This window comes from Chlamydotis macqueenii, chromosome 12 (genome assembly GCF_036417535.1).
Source record: "Chlamydotis macqueenii isolate bChlMac1 chromosome 12, bChlMac1.mat, whole genome shotgun sequence".
Lineage (NCBI taxonomy): Eukaryota > Metazoa > Chordata > Aves > Otidiformes > Otididae > Chlamydotis > Chlamydotis macqueenii.
The window spans coordinates 13,554,627-13,571,804 of NC_141567.1; the positions used below are offsets into that span (position 1 = coordinate 13,554,627).

The 17,178-nt window shown below is 37.7% G+C and overlaps 1 protein-coding gene across 3 annotated transcripts in view; it reads right to left on the reverse strand.

Moving 5' to 3' along the window:
- Window positions 1-1,498: 1,498 nt before the first annotated feature.
- Window positions 1,499-17,178, reverse strand: part of ATOSA (atos homolog A) — a 47,707-nt gene continuing 32,027 nt past the window's right edge. For all 3 annotated transcript variants that reach the window (XM_086757190.1, XM_086757191.1, XM_086757192.1), the window contains exons 3-12: window positions 16,472-16,674; window positions 15,929-16,054; window positions 13,818-15,669; window positions 13,194-13,310; window positions 12,190-12,269; window positions 11,301-11,409; window positions 10,290-10,448; window positions 8,372-8,440; window positions 7,290-7,489; window positions 1,499-2,742 (exon numbers count right to left, since the gene is read on the reverse strand). In XM_086757190.1, coding sequence (XP_086613316.1) covers window positions 2,589-2,742; window positions 7,290-7,489; window positions 8,372-8,440; window positions 10,290-10,448; window positions 11,301-11,409; window positions 12,190-12,269; window positions 13,194-13,310; window positions 13,818-15,669; window positions 15,929-16,054; window positions 16,472-16,674 — 3,069 coding nt within the window. In that variant the 3' untranslated portion in view covers window positions 1,499-2,588. The remainder of the gene's footprint in view (window positions 2,743-7,289; window positions 7,490-8,371; window positions 8,441-10,289; window positions 10,449-11,300; window positions 11,410-12,189; window positions 12,270-13,193; window positions 13,311-13,817; window positions 15,670-15,928; window positions 16,055-16,471; window positions 16,675-17,178) is intronic.

The following is a 17,178-nucleotide window of genomic DNA, read 5'->3' on the forward strand; positions in this document are numbered from 1 at the left end:
AGAAAGCAAAGAGCCAGAATGATGAGAGATGCAGAAAATAAAATCTACGAGTCGAGGCTGACTGAAGAGTCTAGGGTTGTCTTGGATATAGAAAATAAGACTGAGAAGGGATATACAAGAACTAAATTATTTTCTTTGCTTATAGTGAAAAGGCCAAGTAGTATTTGACTTCAACTGCAGCAACATTTAGTTGGACATTATAAATAGCTTTCTCTTGATAAGTGTAGTTTAACATTGGAAGAGATTACTTGGAGCCTCCATCACTGGAGGCCTTCATAAACCACTCAAACATTTGTCAAAAATAATTCTATATCATTGTGCCTATTGAGGAGCAAAGAGAGAAAACAAATGACCTCTCAAAAATTAGTCTAGTCTCATTTCTTAACCTATGCACAGAAGGTCATGTGGAATTCAGTTCCTAATTTATGGACATTCAGCATTTCTCCAGGTGTGTCCCTACAGAACGTGTTAACCCAGATCAAGCTGTAAGGTCACTTTCACTCTGAATCCATACAGGGACTTAGTGTAGTTTGACTATTTAAGTCAGTACAAATTTATTTCTTAGACATGACTTTTAGTGACCACATATTCAAAATCCACACTTCTTTGCTGTTCAAAACAAATTAACATATTACTCTGAAGGGAGAAAAGGATGGCTTGAAGAAGTCATTTAAAGTTATCAAGATACAGACATACAAACATTGCATATTGTCAGTGCAAAATAAAAGCTTCATCTACTACAAGTAAATTGTGACTTTTCATTAAAAGGGTGTCCTTTTCTCATCTTTTTTTTTAAAACAAGTATGCAAGCAGATGTGCACCATGAGACAAATAAGTACTTTGAGGGTACATGCTGTTTGCTCATGACTCAATAGTAGCTACAAAGAAACTAGGACACATTCTCATTGTGCTAGTCTAGATCCTAGTTCTGCACACAGTACAATTGCAGCTGTATTTGACTCTTCTGCTACCAAAAGAAACATTTTCTCAGTTTTACAGGGCACACAAATTACTAGAAACTGCAACTCTTCCTGTACAGTTTTTCCCAAGTCTCTATATAAAACAAATGCTAGCTAACTCTTGAACACCTAGTAGAACAGAGGGGAAAGCACTGCTCAAGTGGGGAACGGACTCAGTAATACCGGAGCTTTGCTGTTCTGTAGCAACAGTCATTTGAATATACAAGATAGTTGATAAGCATCATCTGGAAAGTCTGGTCTCCCTTACTGTCCCTGGCAGACTTCCTTGAGATTTCACGATACACTGACTTCTCCCCTCTTCTAAGGGCAGTGCTGAATATACAAGATGCACGTTCGTTCTTTCTCCAGAGTCTTCATCAGATAAGCGCGTTATACTCCCAGATATGAAAGTCACCTTTCATATTACTGACACTCTGAAAACCTACAGCAGTGTAAACATAAACGAAGGTATGACAGTTGAGAAACTCTTTGGCAAACATTGTAAAGCTTCATTTTCATTATTAAACATATACCTCAAATATAATCAAATGTTTCTAACTTTATTTCTTTCAGTTACACAGTTTAACACTTAGCATAAACTGTTTATGTGACTGTGTTTTGTTTCAGGAATACACATACGTATTGGAAAATATTTATATGCCCAATGTAGCATTTCTAGTAAAACTTCCTATGGCCACCTAGTGGCCTAAATGGAATTGACCTATTAAAAATATTTAGGATTACATGAAGATCCTCCTAAAAATAAAACAAAAAGTACAAGTTTCATAGCTTTTGCATATATTTAAGATATAAATACTAATGTCTTTGCACAGTACATCCTTTAACACAATCTGAGAAATCAAATGGGGGAGGGTGGGAATTTTATGTGATAAAAACTAATAACAGAATGCAAAATTAAAGTGGCCCTTAAATAAAAAAAAAGAAATTGAGGGAGCAAAATATGAATTGAACCAATGATATGAATGCATGAGTAAGTAAATAAACGATCTGCACTATGGTCACAAGTGTGATTAAATCTATATGTGAGGGAAAAAAAGGAAAAGTTTACCATCAAAGAGAAAAGAACGGTAAATGCTTGCATAGTATGAAATGTTATGGAAATTCACTTCTTGTCCCCATTATCAATAACTTAAATGAATATCACTTAAAACATCACACAGATTAAAGACATCTGTATATATTTCAGATTTCAATATTAATGCCAAAAATACATAGTATGATTTTACATAGGATTTATGCTACATTAAAACACTAAAGACAAACATCACTTGAGTATTAAATGAAACATTAAATATTAAATAACTGAAAAATAAAATAAAAAGTGTAAACACTAAACTAACTTGGGAATTTGCTATTGCAACACATCCAATGAAGTGGTTTTAAACAGTACAAAAAGATTAGATTTAAGTATGTTTCCAGTCTACGTGGAATACACAAAGCTCATTCCAGAAACCTTTTAAAAACTGGTCCAGGATCACATAAGAACCTTCTCTCTTGAGCGCTATTTTCATTCCTTTACAGACTTAACTTTATACTGTCAGCTCTACCGATCTTCGCTTGTAAGGAGTAATCAACAGTAAATCGAATACTTTAGTTTGCCATCGTTTGCTAGCATCTTGGTGAAAACTGAGGATTTGTTGGAGATTCAGTGTAAGATTTGAGTTCATATGCAGCGCCACTATCAACTTCCATGGATTTCCGAGAGAATAGGAGCCTTACATCTCTGTGGAGGTAGATCTTTCCAGATTTAGAACTCTGGAACCTGAAAAGATACAAACATCTGTATTATCTAAACCAAAATCTTTAAATATTATTGAATTAAATGCATTTCTTTAAGAGATTATGGCCAAAAAAACCCCCAAAACATTTGAACATAGAAAATTAGTCAGTTAAAATGAAACAAGAAAGAATAACCTGAAATTTTCAATCTACTTTGTTTTCTTCTGCATTTAAAGGCTCTGTTCATTTGAAAGTGCCTTTGAAAGTGGCATGGAATATTAGAAGTTCACGCTGCAGTTATGTACGTTGAAGATTAAAGTTCTCAGTGATGCAGAAAGGCAAAAAGTGCTTTTCAGTGAGCACTCCTGAAAATGCCCAAAGGGTGGCTTAAGCACACACAAAAGGGAAAGTTCAAGTATCAAAGGCATGTATACATGTCAAATGTATCTATTTCAGTGCTAGCTATCGTACAAACAGATTTCATTGCTCTCTTTAAGAACTTATCTGCAAGAATTTTACTGCTGCTTTATACCACATACCAAATTTAAGTCCAACTTGAGAAGCAGTAGGTGTGGGGATCTCTGCAGGCAGACAGAAAAGTTTTTCACACAGAATACAGAGCTATTTCAAAGAGACTATAGCTCACTGGCCCAATCACCAAAGTAAACAGTGGCCAATTCCTGGTACCATTTATCTTTTATGCTGTGGCTAAACAGCTTAATTCAGGTCTTCCAAACCTGCCAGGAATGTGCCAGTTCCACTTTCCCTGAGATTTAACAACAATAGAGACAAGATCTGCATTTCAGAAAACTGTATTCTATAGTCTTCATCTGGCATAGCTCCTGAACTTCCTTCACTCGGCCAGGAAAGGCCGGAGAGCCTAAACAGCATTTCTTACGGCAACTGAACTTAATGTCACTATCACTATTCCATGGTAAGGGAGAAAAGCTATTGCTCCTGTAAGGACAAAACGATACCATTACAAATGCTGAAAACCGTGCACACTGCATTATCCCATGTATTACGATCTGCACACGTTTTTAATAAGCATTTACTCCTGAATCCCACTGAAACAAGAGTAGTATATCTAGAATAAACCTAGCTGCTCTCCTAAGTACAGCTGTCAAGGGCATTAAATGTGGTGGGGTCCAGCAGAATGCTCCTACTGGCTCCCACAGAGCTCCCATCCATCACTATTTATTTGCTTGGTGCTATCAGTGTGAAAGCCCTTTACCTGGGAGGCAAAGGGAAGAAGATTCTATCTTAAGCGAAGACTCTGGAGGAGAGCACAAGAAGCAAGAGTGAAAGAGGCAAGGGACAAACTGAACAGTTAATTCAGCATCTAGCTCATAAGATATTTTAAAATGAAAAATTTTACTGAAATATCTTTTGCAGCAAAAGTATGATCGAAATTAGCTTACATAGAATAGACAGATCTAGTTATCAAAGCACTACCAAAAAGTAGAGCTCAATTCCCATTTCGGACATGGATCTATCAAAAAATAATTAGCAACGTCTATTTTTAAACTTCTCAAGCTTGCTCTTTTCTATTTGTGAGAATCCTGCAAGACTTTCTTTGCCTAGTAAATAACCCTTCTCTGTAACATGGCTTTTCCAAGCATGACATTTCACAAAGATTAAAGGAGAATGAGTGGGGGACAGCAACAGAGTTTGGCGGATTCTTCTCCTCTCTGCTTCCATCACCTCATTTTTTTTCTTTGAGAATTGTTTATCACAGTAACTTGGGATTTAGAAGTGTTGTTTTTCATACATGCAAAAACATTGGAATAATCAAAAGACAACCATTACATACACCCTTGCAAAGTGGTGATGGAGCAGCCAGCATGGGACTGGCTCCAGAGCTGCAGCGGCTCCAGTAGTTTTGTGTAAAAGAATCACGAAAAACACAACAGAGGTCTTTGACAGATGGTGTCCTAGGAACAGTATCAATAGACAAATACAGGAAGGCTGAAACACACAAATATCAGATGAGCTAGAAAGTCTGGCAGAGGAAAGAAAGTTATAAACATTACTGAAGAAACGACAAATACCTATATATATTTTATAGGCCACCAAAATTCACAAAGAACAAAGTAAGCCACAGAAATGGGATATAGCAGGATGATCACAAAAACATGTAGCAAGACATGTTTTGCAAGTGGAAGAGACTACACAACACAATCTATAAAACCTGTAAGTAAAGTCTTTAGGACAAGGATATGAGTTTCTACATCAGGAAAAATGCTGAGATTATAAAGATCAAAAAGCAACTAGTAAATCAGTAATAGCAGGTATCTTCAGCTTCCACCAATAAATGTATCATATGCCACACTACGAAAATATTTTTTAAAAAGAGTTTCTCAACACCTTGAGGAATCACTACTTTTAACAAACAGTTTCAGGCTTACCCTCCACCTAGCCTTCAGTAAAAAACCCTGTTCAGATGTTAAGTAACAACAATTATGCGCCATGCAATTAAAAGAGGCAGTATGTCAGTAACTAGGGCTGTTGACCAGGCTTTAAAAACTTAAAAAATGCTGAGCTGTGGGCAGGTTAACTGTTTAATTGTTGTTTATCGGGGTGCCAGAATGTGACCTAGAAATTCAACGGATTCATCACCCTCACAACACCAGGCAGAAATGAGGCGTGAGCAGAGCTGGACTCACAGCTTTTATGCTCATGTAGATTTAATTACAATGCAAAAAAATCATTGCTTCACATGCAACAACAACAAAAAAAAATATATCCCCAAAGCATCTTCAAGAAACGACAAACTGCAGGTACAACTCTTGATTTTCTTACAGTGGATAAAGCTCTGCTGTCCACGCGAGCTACATTGTCTGTCTGTAGCAGTGGGTACAAATACAGTCTAATGGCATCTCAAACATACAGAACTGCATGCAGAAGCTGCATACACAATAAATCTGACACTTTAAAAGAGGGTTGTAGAAAATCTGGCCACCAATGTTAAGTTCCAGACCTATGCAAGCATTTTTGCTGAATTACCACTTGAAAAGAAGCTTTCACAATGTGAGTGCTGACAACGGTGATTAAGGCCTCATAAGCAGATGGGACGACAATGCAGCTTACTGGTGGTGAGTTCATTTGTTTTTTTTGAGCAAAATTTCAGCATGTAAGCTTAAGATGCTTGTTTTCAACAACTACTGCAACTAATACTGAAAGGCTGTTCTAAGCGAACTTGAAAAAAAAAATCTTAAGTTTACATTTTTTAGGTTTGTATTTAAGTTTTCAGTAAAAGAGGCTTGAGGAAACATCGCTGCTTTTAAAAATGAAGTTTAAAAATCAACTTACAAATGAATTAATATACTACTAAGACTTTAAAGCTCTCCTAATTAAAATCCATCTTTAGTAAAGAAGGCTAGATTGACAACTGAGTCTTTTGTAAAATCTGAAGTACTCTGTATAATAAACGACAAGACAGATAGATCAACATAAACCATTGTTAATATTTCAAGGAGTTTTGCAGTTCTTTCTTTATGAGAAAGGACCCACTGTTGGGGTTCATCTCTGAAGAAAAAAACTTCTGGCATACTCTGCAGGTATTCGCTTTCCAAAGTAAGCTGCTAGGCATCATAATTACCAGACAGTTTGTTTTTCCAGTCAGAAATGGACGCATTTCCAATTACACATTAAAAATCCGTGAGTTGATCCCTACCACAGGCCTGAAAGCTGAGCTAAATTGTACAGGTATTTCAAAACCAGAAGCATCAGAACTGCTACATTTCTGTCTCTCAGCAGGTATCAGAAATAAGAAACTCATAAAAGGAGACTTCTAGCTATAAAAGACAACAGAGAAGAAAGCAGGTTTGCCTTCAAACGGAAGTATATATTGAGTCTATCTACAACACATTTACAAACTACATTAAAGCAGAAACTGAAAGGGGACACGTCTACTACTCTTCATGCCTGTACGCCAGATCCAGTTGGCCACGACTTTCGCCCACCTCTGCAGCCGATACCCATACCCAGTTCCTTTGCATCAGTTAGATCAGCATTACAAGTGAATAGAGCCTTTTATTTGGGCTACATGCTCTTTTTCAGAATTTACCCCAGAGGAAGATTTTTAGAAGGTGGTTAAGTTAGACATGGCAAGTCAATATGGCCTGAAAGGATGAATTTCAATCTAGGCTAAAATTCAGACTGAAAACACAGTTCAACAGCCTCATCATGATGCTATTTTCACACTCCAGTAAACCAACATGCAGTTTTTGTGACTGTTAACTTTGATTTAACAGGAAAGCCTGGCCTGGAATCACTGCCCTAGACAACATTTTGTTTCAAAAGTCCACTGGGTAGAAATCAATGCCACGAAATAGGGAAAACAGTATGTACCAGAAGTAATTCCACAACAAGCTAAAGAGAAAAGTGTAAGAGATTTGATTTTGTTCTGCTTGCTCACTTCAGAATGTCAGCCACTGTTGGGTTTCCAAGTGCTGCAACGAAAGCACTGGATCTGCACGTATGTGGTTGCTTTACTACAATAATGCAGGCAAAAGGCTGTAAACTGCAGGAGGACAGAATATATCCATCATTCCTCCTGTGTTTTTTTTTAAACTCCAAGGAGCTTACCTCAGATGTATGAGGTAGCGTAGTAGCCTTTCTTCAGTCTGATGACTATGTTCTTTATTGACAGTTCTCTTGATTTCTCGTCTCACAGGAACAGAAAAAGTTCTTTGCCGTAGGAATGTTTGATGATTAGCTGGCATTTCTCTCAAGTCATAGATCACTACAAACATCTTCACCACAGTTTTGTTAGGGTTAAATAAGGTCTGAAAAGACAAACAGTTCAATACAATACTCTTTAGAGATGACAAATTAAAAAAAAAAAAAGAAAAAACAAACAAACAAACAAAAAAACAAAAAAACCCCCCAAAACCACAAAATTCAAGCTCCACCTGCCAAAACAGCCACCATCCCCTATGCACTTTGTTCTGGTGCCACACAGAAACGTTTATGTAAAAACATTGTGCAGTTTTTCTGTTTTTCAACACTTCAGTCACTACCAATTCCCATTTTCAAACAGAATACTAAACAATCTAATCTGAATGAAACACTACACTATATGACTACTATTACTTTGCTAATCTGCATCCTCATTTTTGTTTATTTTTCCAGGCAGCTTTTTGTCTACACTGTTTTCTAGACACAATACGCTCACAGGAAGCGGTGGGCTCTGGTTCTAAACCAGAAATTACCAATGTGCTAACCTGAACTGGGTTCTTAAAAGAAAGAGGCAGATCGTTGGTTCTAAGCAATGAATGTGATTTACTTTCTGATTTTATTACAAAACATAGGTGGTGTTAAAATTTTACAAAATTTAGATACAGCTCAGTATTTAATCTTAATCCCTTTAGAAGGATTTCAGAATTTGGACTGTGGTCTAATTGCTTCTCCATTACTTCTTCAAAGCCACAGTGTCCAACTATTCTGAATCTTCAGTAACTGATTTTAAGCCTCTTCACAGCACAGATGGTTTCAAAGGTCGGGAGTCTTTTTTGTCCTGCCAATTACACACAGATTTCTACTTTGAATAACTACAGTACCTACAGAGATGCACATTTTCACTGCTAGCTTCATGCTCATCTCCAATAACCTCACCTCCTCTGTGTGACTTTCTCGGTATTAGGCACCCTTATCTGCTGAGTACGTACCACTTGTATTGTTCCTGAAGGCGGTACCCGATACCCCCTTTTACCAAGGGACTCTAAAGTAATTACACCCTAGAAAAAAAAACAAGACACACATTTAGTTCAGAGGGAGAGACATAAACAAATCAAAATGTTCTGTTCACGTAACTGTATTTACTCAAAAACCAATCAGTAAAAAATAGAGAAGGCAATGCAGGTAAGATGTAGTTAAAAAATCAACAGTAAGGGCCTGACAGATACCTTGGCAGATCATTAAAAGCTGTGCAATAAGGGGTATGTTCTTCTCTTGAAACAAGATCCAAGTTTCCGCACCTCCAAACTAGCAGTCAAGGAGCTCTGCAAAGCACAGCTTTCTTTCCAAAACAGCTGGTAAGTTAAAATGGGAGATTTGTCTCCTCTCCATTTTTATATCACATACAATCGCACCAATAATACTCCAAATCTGACCGAACTCATTGCTGCTTTTCAAAGGCAGCAGATGCACTTAATCTTCCATTCTAATCCAAACTTTAGTGACGATGACATCTGCTTTTGTACCAGCTGTGATCTACAGAGAGCGTTTGAGTGTCCCACACAGCGCTGTCACAATGCTGAGGCCGCCCTTCGGGGGCTGCCCCAGAGCACACATTTGATCAACCTGCAGTGCACAGCTGTGGGACCCCCACTGCACTGAGGGGCACAAAAAACCTCCAATCAACCAACCAAAGACCCCAGAGCAGAGAAACTAGCTATACAAACAGAAACAATGTTTCTGATGATGGAGGCACTATACAAACGTTGTATTAATCCTGGGAGACTCAGCCATAATAGCATGTTTAGAGCATGTGGAAAAGCCTGAAACAATGAAACCCAGCTAGGAAAATAAGTAATGCTACTTTAACCATTTGAGGAACATTAGAATCCCTTCACCTCCTGGAAAACAGTGTGAAATAATCTGGAAGGATTAAAGCAAAACAACAGATACTTCTTCGCAGTGGTTACGAGAAGACATATACAAGTTTAAACTTTATTACTCAAACTTAACTTGCAAAGCCTTTTCATTTTCTTTTAAAAACAGAAGGTCAGAAATATGGTAAGTGCTACGAATTTAAAATCTGAATATTGGGATAATCAGATAGTCAATGCTTTAGTTACATGTTTAAACAAACTATTTACCATATTTTAGACATACACACACATATGAAAACCTATAAAAATTAGGTCTGTCACCCAGGTAACATTGAGGTTCCTCAACAAGTGTTCAGAACAAATCTAGCCGTCTGACCTGATGCTAGCATACAAGACATCTTTTGCGTTTTACAAGGAAGCACTTTTAGACATCCAGAAATCATGCTGTCATTGCAGAAATGTGGAACAGAACCAGCACACAGATACTGAGAACACAAGTACCGTGTCGGTGCAAACATCAGCAAACCATGCACCTTGTGAGAGTGCCACATGTCACGCTAGCTCAGACAATACTTGCTTTAAAAGAAAGGGCTGAACAATTTGTGAGTCTGAGGTCTCCATCAGCAATTGTACCTTGGCCTGCACCTAAGCCACTTGCTGGCAGAGTGATCAGTTGCCCAGGGCAGCTGCTTGTTGGGACAACAAAATATATCCCACTAAGTCCAGCTATTGCCTCACTGCCTATTTTGAGTTAGGTGGATAAAAAGAGATGGTGGGGGACGATCACTCCAGTGTGGAGGGAGACAATACGTTCACTACCCCAAGATGAGAGCAATTGGATGGCAGGGCAGAGCAATAGGAGGAAAAGCACTAGTTCGGGAAAGGAAGAAGGGACAGAACTCCATCGTAAGCAGTTGAAAATAACCCAGGTCCCTGCAAATCCCCACTTCCCGAACCCTCTACTCACTGAGCTCTTGTTCTTCCATCTCCACCTATTAGAATTTATTTAAAATAAATCCAACCACACACTTACCATATAAGGAGAAGGTGCATTATCGTCTGAAACACTGTAGAATGACACTTCAACTGGCAGAGTCATGTGCGTGGGACAAAAGACTCCACTTGCTCCCACTTCTGCTGTGAAACCCTCCACGATGCCGAGCGGATCTAAGCGAAAATTCAGGACAGATTCCTGAAAAACAAAATGCATACAGCTTAGGTTGGGAATGCCTCAAATGAAACAAAGCAAAACTAAGAACCAAACAAGAAAACAAGTTTATATAAGAACTTAGGTCTTTTGTAAGGTGACCTGCCAAAAATCAACACTGAGGCAAAAGTTATGATGAACAGCACAACATTCGGCAAGATGATAATGGTTTAAGAGGAAGCATCATCCAAATCCAGTCTTCATCCTACTGAAATTCGTGAAAAAGCCCACTGAGAATTTTATTGCAGCAGGATCTATGCATGATTTTCCCTGACAAATACTATCTGAAAAAAATAGCAATCTGTAACATTCCTCAACATATTCCCCCCATATTTCACAAATATGGAATACGATACAAGCTGTTAACACACTAGCTATTAGTTGTTGATACCTGATATGCTACATGAAGTGCAAAGCAGGAAGCTACACTTCAAATTATGTTCTGTTTACTACACTGATTTAACACTGCTTTTGTGACATATTAAGTAGACTTCAAGAGTCAAAATGTGAGGTTGTTTTTTTTTCTAGATATATACATTATAAACATGAAAAATTACAGGTTGTTAAATCTCATAAGTCAACAGAACACCTCCTAATTTGACCATAGTGGGAAATAAAAGTTATTAGCAACTAATAGTATCTGAATCTCTGAGATAGAGGACGTCTGGGGTGTGAAATATGTGCCTTTATAGCTGAAAATAGAAACAAATTTTTATTCAATTTAATTATGAACATTTACACTGTAATCAGGCTGGAATTAATCGCAGTAATGCACCTTTAAAAGCAGTACAGAAGAATAATAAAAATACCACAGGATTTCTAGAGAATATGCAATACCTCGAAGTTTCCCAGAAGGCTAAGACTTGTTACTGGTGGAGCACTAGAACTTAGAAATGGTTTCCCATGGTTCTCTGGATCACTGTCTCTGTTTATACATTGTTGTGGGCTATGAAAAAAAAAAAAAAAGACAAAATAAATATAAAGGATAAACACATTTGCTTTTGTCCTCTGGGTATAAACAGCTCCAGAAAGAATAATTTACTTACTGGATTACAAAATGTTGTCCTAAAAAAGTAACAGTTGACTGTTAATACTTTAGCAAAACATTTTCTAGTTAACTGAAAAAATACCTCCAGAAGTTCTACATTACAAGGGATAAAGACAAAAATTCAGGTTGTTCATTGACTCCATTAGCAAAAACCAAAGTATCAGATTATTTTCTCTTGTATGCAGATATTTTTGTCTCATATCCTGACGTTTCCAACATCAAACTAGCATTCTAAAAGCTGTTTATGCTATCTGTATTAAGGGTATAAAAGGTCATGGTCAGTTCCTTTTAAATGTCAAGTTCTCTGAACAAGTTAGGGCGAAATGTTTAACTCATTCAACACTAAAACCAAAACATAATGCAAAAATAACACTGACTTAAAGAAGAATCAACAATCGCTATCTTTTGTTTGAAAATTCAAGTGCATCTTACAGCATACCTACCCCAGCACAGGACAGAGTTTGTCCCAGCAGCAACTCGCGTACCATGGTTGTGTCCCAGAGCCATGCTAGTCTGGACACCCCTGGGGCAACCCAGCTGCCAAGCCTTCTTTCAAAAAAAGGATTCTTTTGAAAGACACCCATTTCTTGTCTTTGCTAACATACTTTGTTGTTGCACACAGGTATATACATTATGTCTCCCCCAAAATTCTTAATATTTGCGGTAAATAAAACACACCTCCTTGCAGACAGACATTTCAACTGCAGCAGTGATGAATCCAGATCAAAGCACCCAGACTGTGTTTTTCTTTGAGGAACCTCAAGAGGGAAAGAAGATGCTAATTTGAAAACTGTACCTCTAGTAAGGACAATTTTGCCAAGTAAGCAGAAGTTTGACAAGAATTTTCATGGCATTACAAAATTATAAAAAACAGAGCTGAAGAGAGTCATTCCTATACATCATAAACTTAGTGAAGAAAATTCTAAAATTATTAATGACAAGACTGTAAATTCTGATTAACAGGAAGTACTTAAAGACTCATTCAAGAGGCTGACGTCTCTTTGGAATGATACAGAACATTACTAATAAACAGGCTGTAACAATTTCCAGCCAAGTTCCTTGAAAATATGATAGTCTTGACAAGCACTGAAGAACAAAACATATCATGTGTGGATTACCGAACATCGCTGCCTCAGTAGTTTTAATTTGCATTGCTTTTTTCTTTAAAACTCTCAACAGCCTACCAAGAACTGTAACACTTCCCCAATGACTTTGTCTTATCACAGCAGCTTTGTATCACTTAGTCATTCAATGACATCTCTGATTGCTGAAGAATATATGGTACAAACTGTTCACAGAAACAAAAGCTTTGGAGTAATCAGCAATCAGATATTAATAACTCACACAAAAACTCTTAAATAATAATATATGTTAGCTTACACTTAAAACAATCTTCAAAATGCTTTCTTTTGTGCTCTAAAATAGCACCAAAGCATTTTTTTGCCATAGAAACAACTACCTCTTTAGTATTTTCTTTTCTAGAATTATTGTTCAATTTCACTTGAGTGATTTCCAGATTTCCACTCAGATTTCTACTCTTGCAAGAGTATTCACTCTGACACTGAAAGTACACACACACAACTCCACCTATGTAATTTATCAAATTTTCTCACAGATATTAAAAGAACAAAATACTTCCTTTCTCAACTAAAAAATATGCTATAATTTCAACAGTAACTTACAGGACTTGAAAGCAGAGGTAATCCAGTTCTAGGATGAAAAGCCTTGGTTGAAGTTCCATCCAAGGATCGAAAATTATTTTTCCGCCATATATTTGCATGTTTTAGAGACGGTGCTTTCTGTCAGCAAAACAAATTTACTGAAGATATCAATGGGACATTTCAATGGCCTATCATAGTAATACTTTGCTTGCTGTAATGGAGAAGACTTCTGAACCAGATGGATACGCACCACACTAGCATATTATGCAGTATTCGGTATAAATTCCCCTTGACTCAATCTACAATCACACAGACCGCTCAGTAAAGATCACATACCATATTCAGACACTGGTATATTTATAAAAAGACAGGATACCTAACTGCCTATGGAAACTGTCATTCATGCTGCTATCACCATGAGCAGAATAAGACAGTGTTCTTCTCAATGTTAAACTTAAAATTAAGAAGGTATGGGGGAGGCACTACTGGCCAAACGTCACTTCAGACGACCAAGATGACAACAGTATCATGCTGCTTGCTCTGACATCAAATTTAAACCCCTGTTCATATTCATCCTTAGCAGACAGAGGGTACAAGCTATGTAAGAGCAGCTATAGAAATTGGTCTTTTCCTCCACGGGTTTACCTGTACATCTGGGTTCTTCAGCCGCTCACACTTAACTACGCCGTCCTCTGTAGGTTTCTTCTGAGAAGTGCTTTGGAAATCAAGGCCTGTTGGGTCTTCATTCTCGTCATGTGCAGTTTTCATTTTATCTTGTTTGGTTTTGGTTTTGAAACTGTCATGGTCTTTATTTAAATAATTTTCAATACTAATAAGCTGAGTGTTTTGCTCATAAATATTTGGTTTTTTAGAGTCTTTATCTAAACACTTGAGCTCATTTTTGTGCAAAGAGTCAGATACCTGCATCACAGTTGCTTTTTTTGTACCTTCAAGTATTCTGCATTTATCTATCTGTAAATTGTTAAAACTGTCCGTGCCGTTGTTCTCACTAACAACTGTTCTTTCTTTAAGTTTATTTGTGCAAATCTGTTCATCAATGCTGCTGAAATTTGAACACTGTTTATTTCTATTGGTTATCTGGTCTTTCTGTGCATAACCAGAATGTATCGATTCCAATTTATCTGGCAATTCAGACTTGTTTTCTTTAATACATGATGATGATGTGTGAATGTTAGTAAATGCATGATAAGTTTTATTTGAAATCTGATGAAATGCATTTCGGACAGTTTCACTGGGTTTTGCTAAAACCAATTTTCTTCTTGCTTGGAATTTCAGAGAAGCCTTCAATTCTCCATCAAACCTAGCAGGACTGATAGGAGTATCAGGTGTCCTTGTCCTTGATTTACTGCTGTCTTCTAACAAAGAAGAATCGGATTTAGCAAAAGAAACAGAAGACTGTTCCTTGCCTTTCTTCAGCAAATTTTCATCTTCGTATGTACTTCGGAAAATTTTTGAAGTAACTGGGCTAGTCTCATGCACTTTGAATGGATGTCCAGTAACATGAGAAGAAGATGGATCACAATGAATCAAGTGTTGGGCAATCCTTGCTATCACTTCCTGCCGCTCCTGGAGCAGAGAATCGATCAGGGGATTGCCCTCTCCTGCTGACTGACGGCCACAGTGGTTCACTGGAACACGGGTATCAAGCAATGGAATCTCTGGTATTGCTCTAGTTTTGCCTTCACCACCATCTTCTTGTATTGCATTGTCTAAGTTGGCAATAGGAACAGGGGAGGTTTCCTTGCCTTTCCTTGGCAAATTTTCATCTTCGTAAGTACTCCGAAAAGCTTTCGGTGTAGTGGAGCTGTTCTCATGTATGTTGAATGGATGTCCAGCAACAACTGGTGAAGTAGCTGGATCACAGCGAATCAAGTGCTGAGCAATCCTTGCAATCACTTCTTGTCGCTCCTGAAGTAAGGAGCCTATCAAAGGATTGGTTTCTCCCGTGGGCTGACGAGAGCAATGACCATTGGAAACATGGGAATCAACTAGAGAAAAGGATTTAAAAGTTCCGATAGGTGTTTCATGGGATTGCGTCTTATTGTCTGCTGTAGCATTACAGCACTGAACTTTAGACTGTGATGCTCCAAAGTCAGATCCAAGTCCGTTAGATGAATAAAGTTTTAAATTTCTGATTGACGTAGTAAATTCAGGTGTCTTTTTTCCGTTCAGTAGGCCTTCAGGTGTCATTGCCCATGTCTGTCTCCCACAGAAGCGCTGCGGACTGGAGGTACTGCATTGCTGTGCCACACTGGAATCGCTGTGCTGGTGTAACTTACGCTCTTGCATTCGCTTTTCATAAAAGCTAAGGTTGGTGTGAATACTACAGGTCAAAACTGGGTAGTTTGATTGTCTGGGCAAGGACTGGACGCTGACTCTCAAGGCCACATTGTGAGAAACATTAGGAACAGGAAAGACATGCTCAGTTGGTGTCTGGGAGAATGTCCATTGCAAGTCCACATCTGCAGCGCTCACCCTGAAACAATACGGAAGGGCATTTACAGAAATATCTAAACGAAGAGTCTTTATCTACTTCATCACACAGATGTCTAAGAAAAAGCACTAGAGACACCAGCACTGCCGTACTTTGCAAAGTATAAGAATCCTATACACCTGCCAAAGTACTGGGCATCTTCTGAAAGCAAATAGGAAATCAGGAGGGAAGAATGGTTTTAAAACAAGTTGCAACAACCTGCAAAGAGCAAACAAGTTTTTTTTTTCCATCCCAGACGTACCTGTACAGAATGTTTCGGGGAACAGCACCATGTGAAACACTCAGCCACGCGCTTAGCTGAGAGAAGAAAACAAAAGAGCGAACAGCCAATAAAAGAGTCTTCTCTTCAATAAATCGATCTCCACTCCTGGAATGCATGAAGAGAAATACATGAATGTTGGAAAGAATATACACATAGAACTATTAGAAAGAGAACTCGGACATTTTCACATCTTCCTTCTGAAAATAAAACACGGCTAACTCCTCAAACATTTTGAAGATTACAGAGCCCGATTTGTTTTTATCTACATAATAATTTATACATTTTAACATAACAAATAATAATAATGACCATTTTAATCTAGAAGCATTTCATGCTCTGCATTGCACAACGTGTGAAGGAAGATTAAGATTAAAAAATGCTTAGATTTCACTGGTAAATAGTGGTTTTCTTACATCAGTCCTTATGGCAAATGGCCAGTTCAAAACCACTAACCGATTACTTTAAGGACTTTAATATGACAAGATCCTTGCAACTATCAGCTAATTTTAATATCCAACTTACTGTCGAGGAACTGGCTCCAAAATCCACCTTTCTAACAGCAATGCATCTTGTTTAATCGCAGGATCATTTAAATCATTCCCCTCTGTGGTGGGCCCTTCATCACTATAACAACAGTCTGGAAGTAGCATCACTTCTACCATGATTGGAATATTGTTCTTCCACAGTAGCATAACCTCAGATCTGGTTCGCCTGGCTTGACGACACTGAGGGAAAGAAAAGATGTCAACATATGCAAGCCATAAAAATACTAGCCAGGTTTAAATCCACTGTAAAAACATGTTCCAAAGTACTGGAAAAGGGTAAGGGTCAAATTCTGTAACCTAGGTTTCACCAAATCAGAGATAAGATTCTAAAGTTATTACATGAAAAATAATTAACAAATCCTTTATGGCTGCAGTTTGAGCAACCTCTTCAGAAAATTAAAACAGCTCATAAAAATACATTTTCCCAATCACTATACTTTGCTACCTTGTACTTCTCTCTCTACAAGTCATCCCCTTGGATAGACACACTCAAGCAGTACCTTTATAAATTCTGTGTCTTGGAATGGACTAACTTCTGCATGAATAAATCCTTACATTCACACAGTACTTGGGAACTCTTATTTGAGAGATGGGATGCTCCAGCCTTACTCCCAAATAGACTAGCTAGATTGGATGTGCTCGTGGTTTCTGGATCACTAACTTTTCAAGAACACTTGGAAAAGC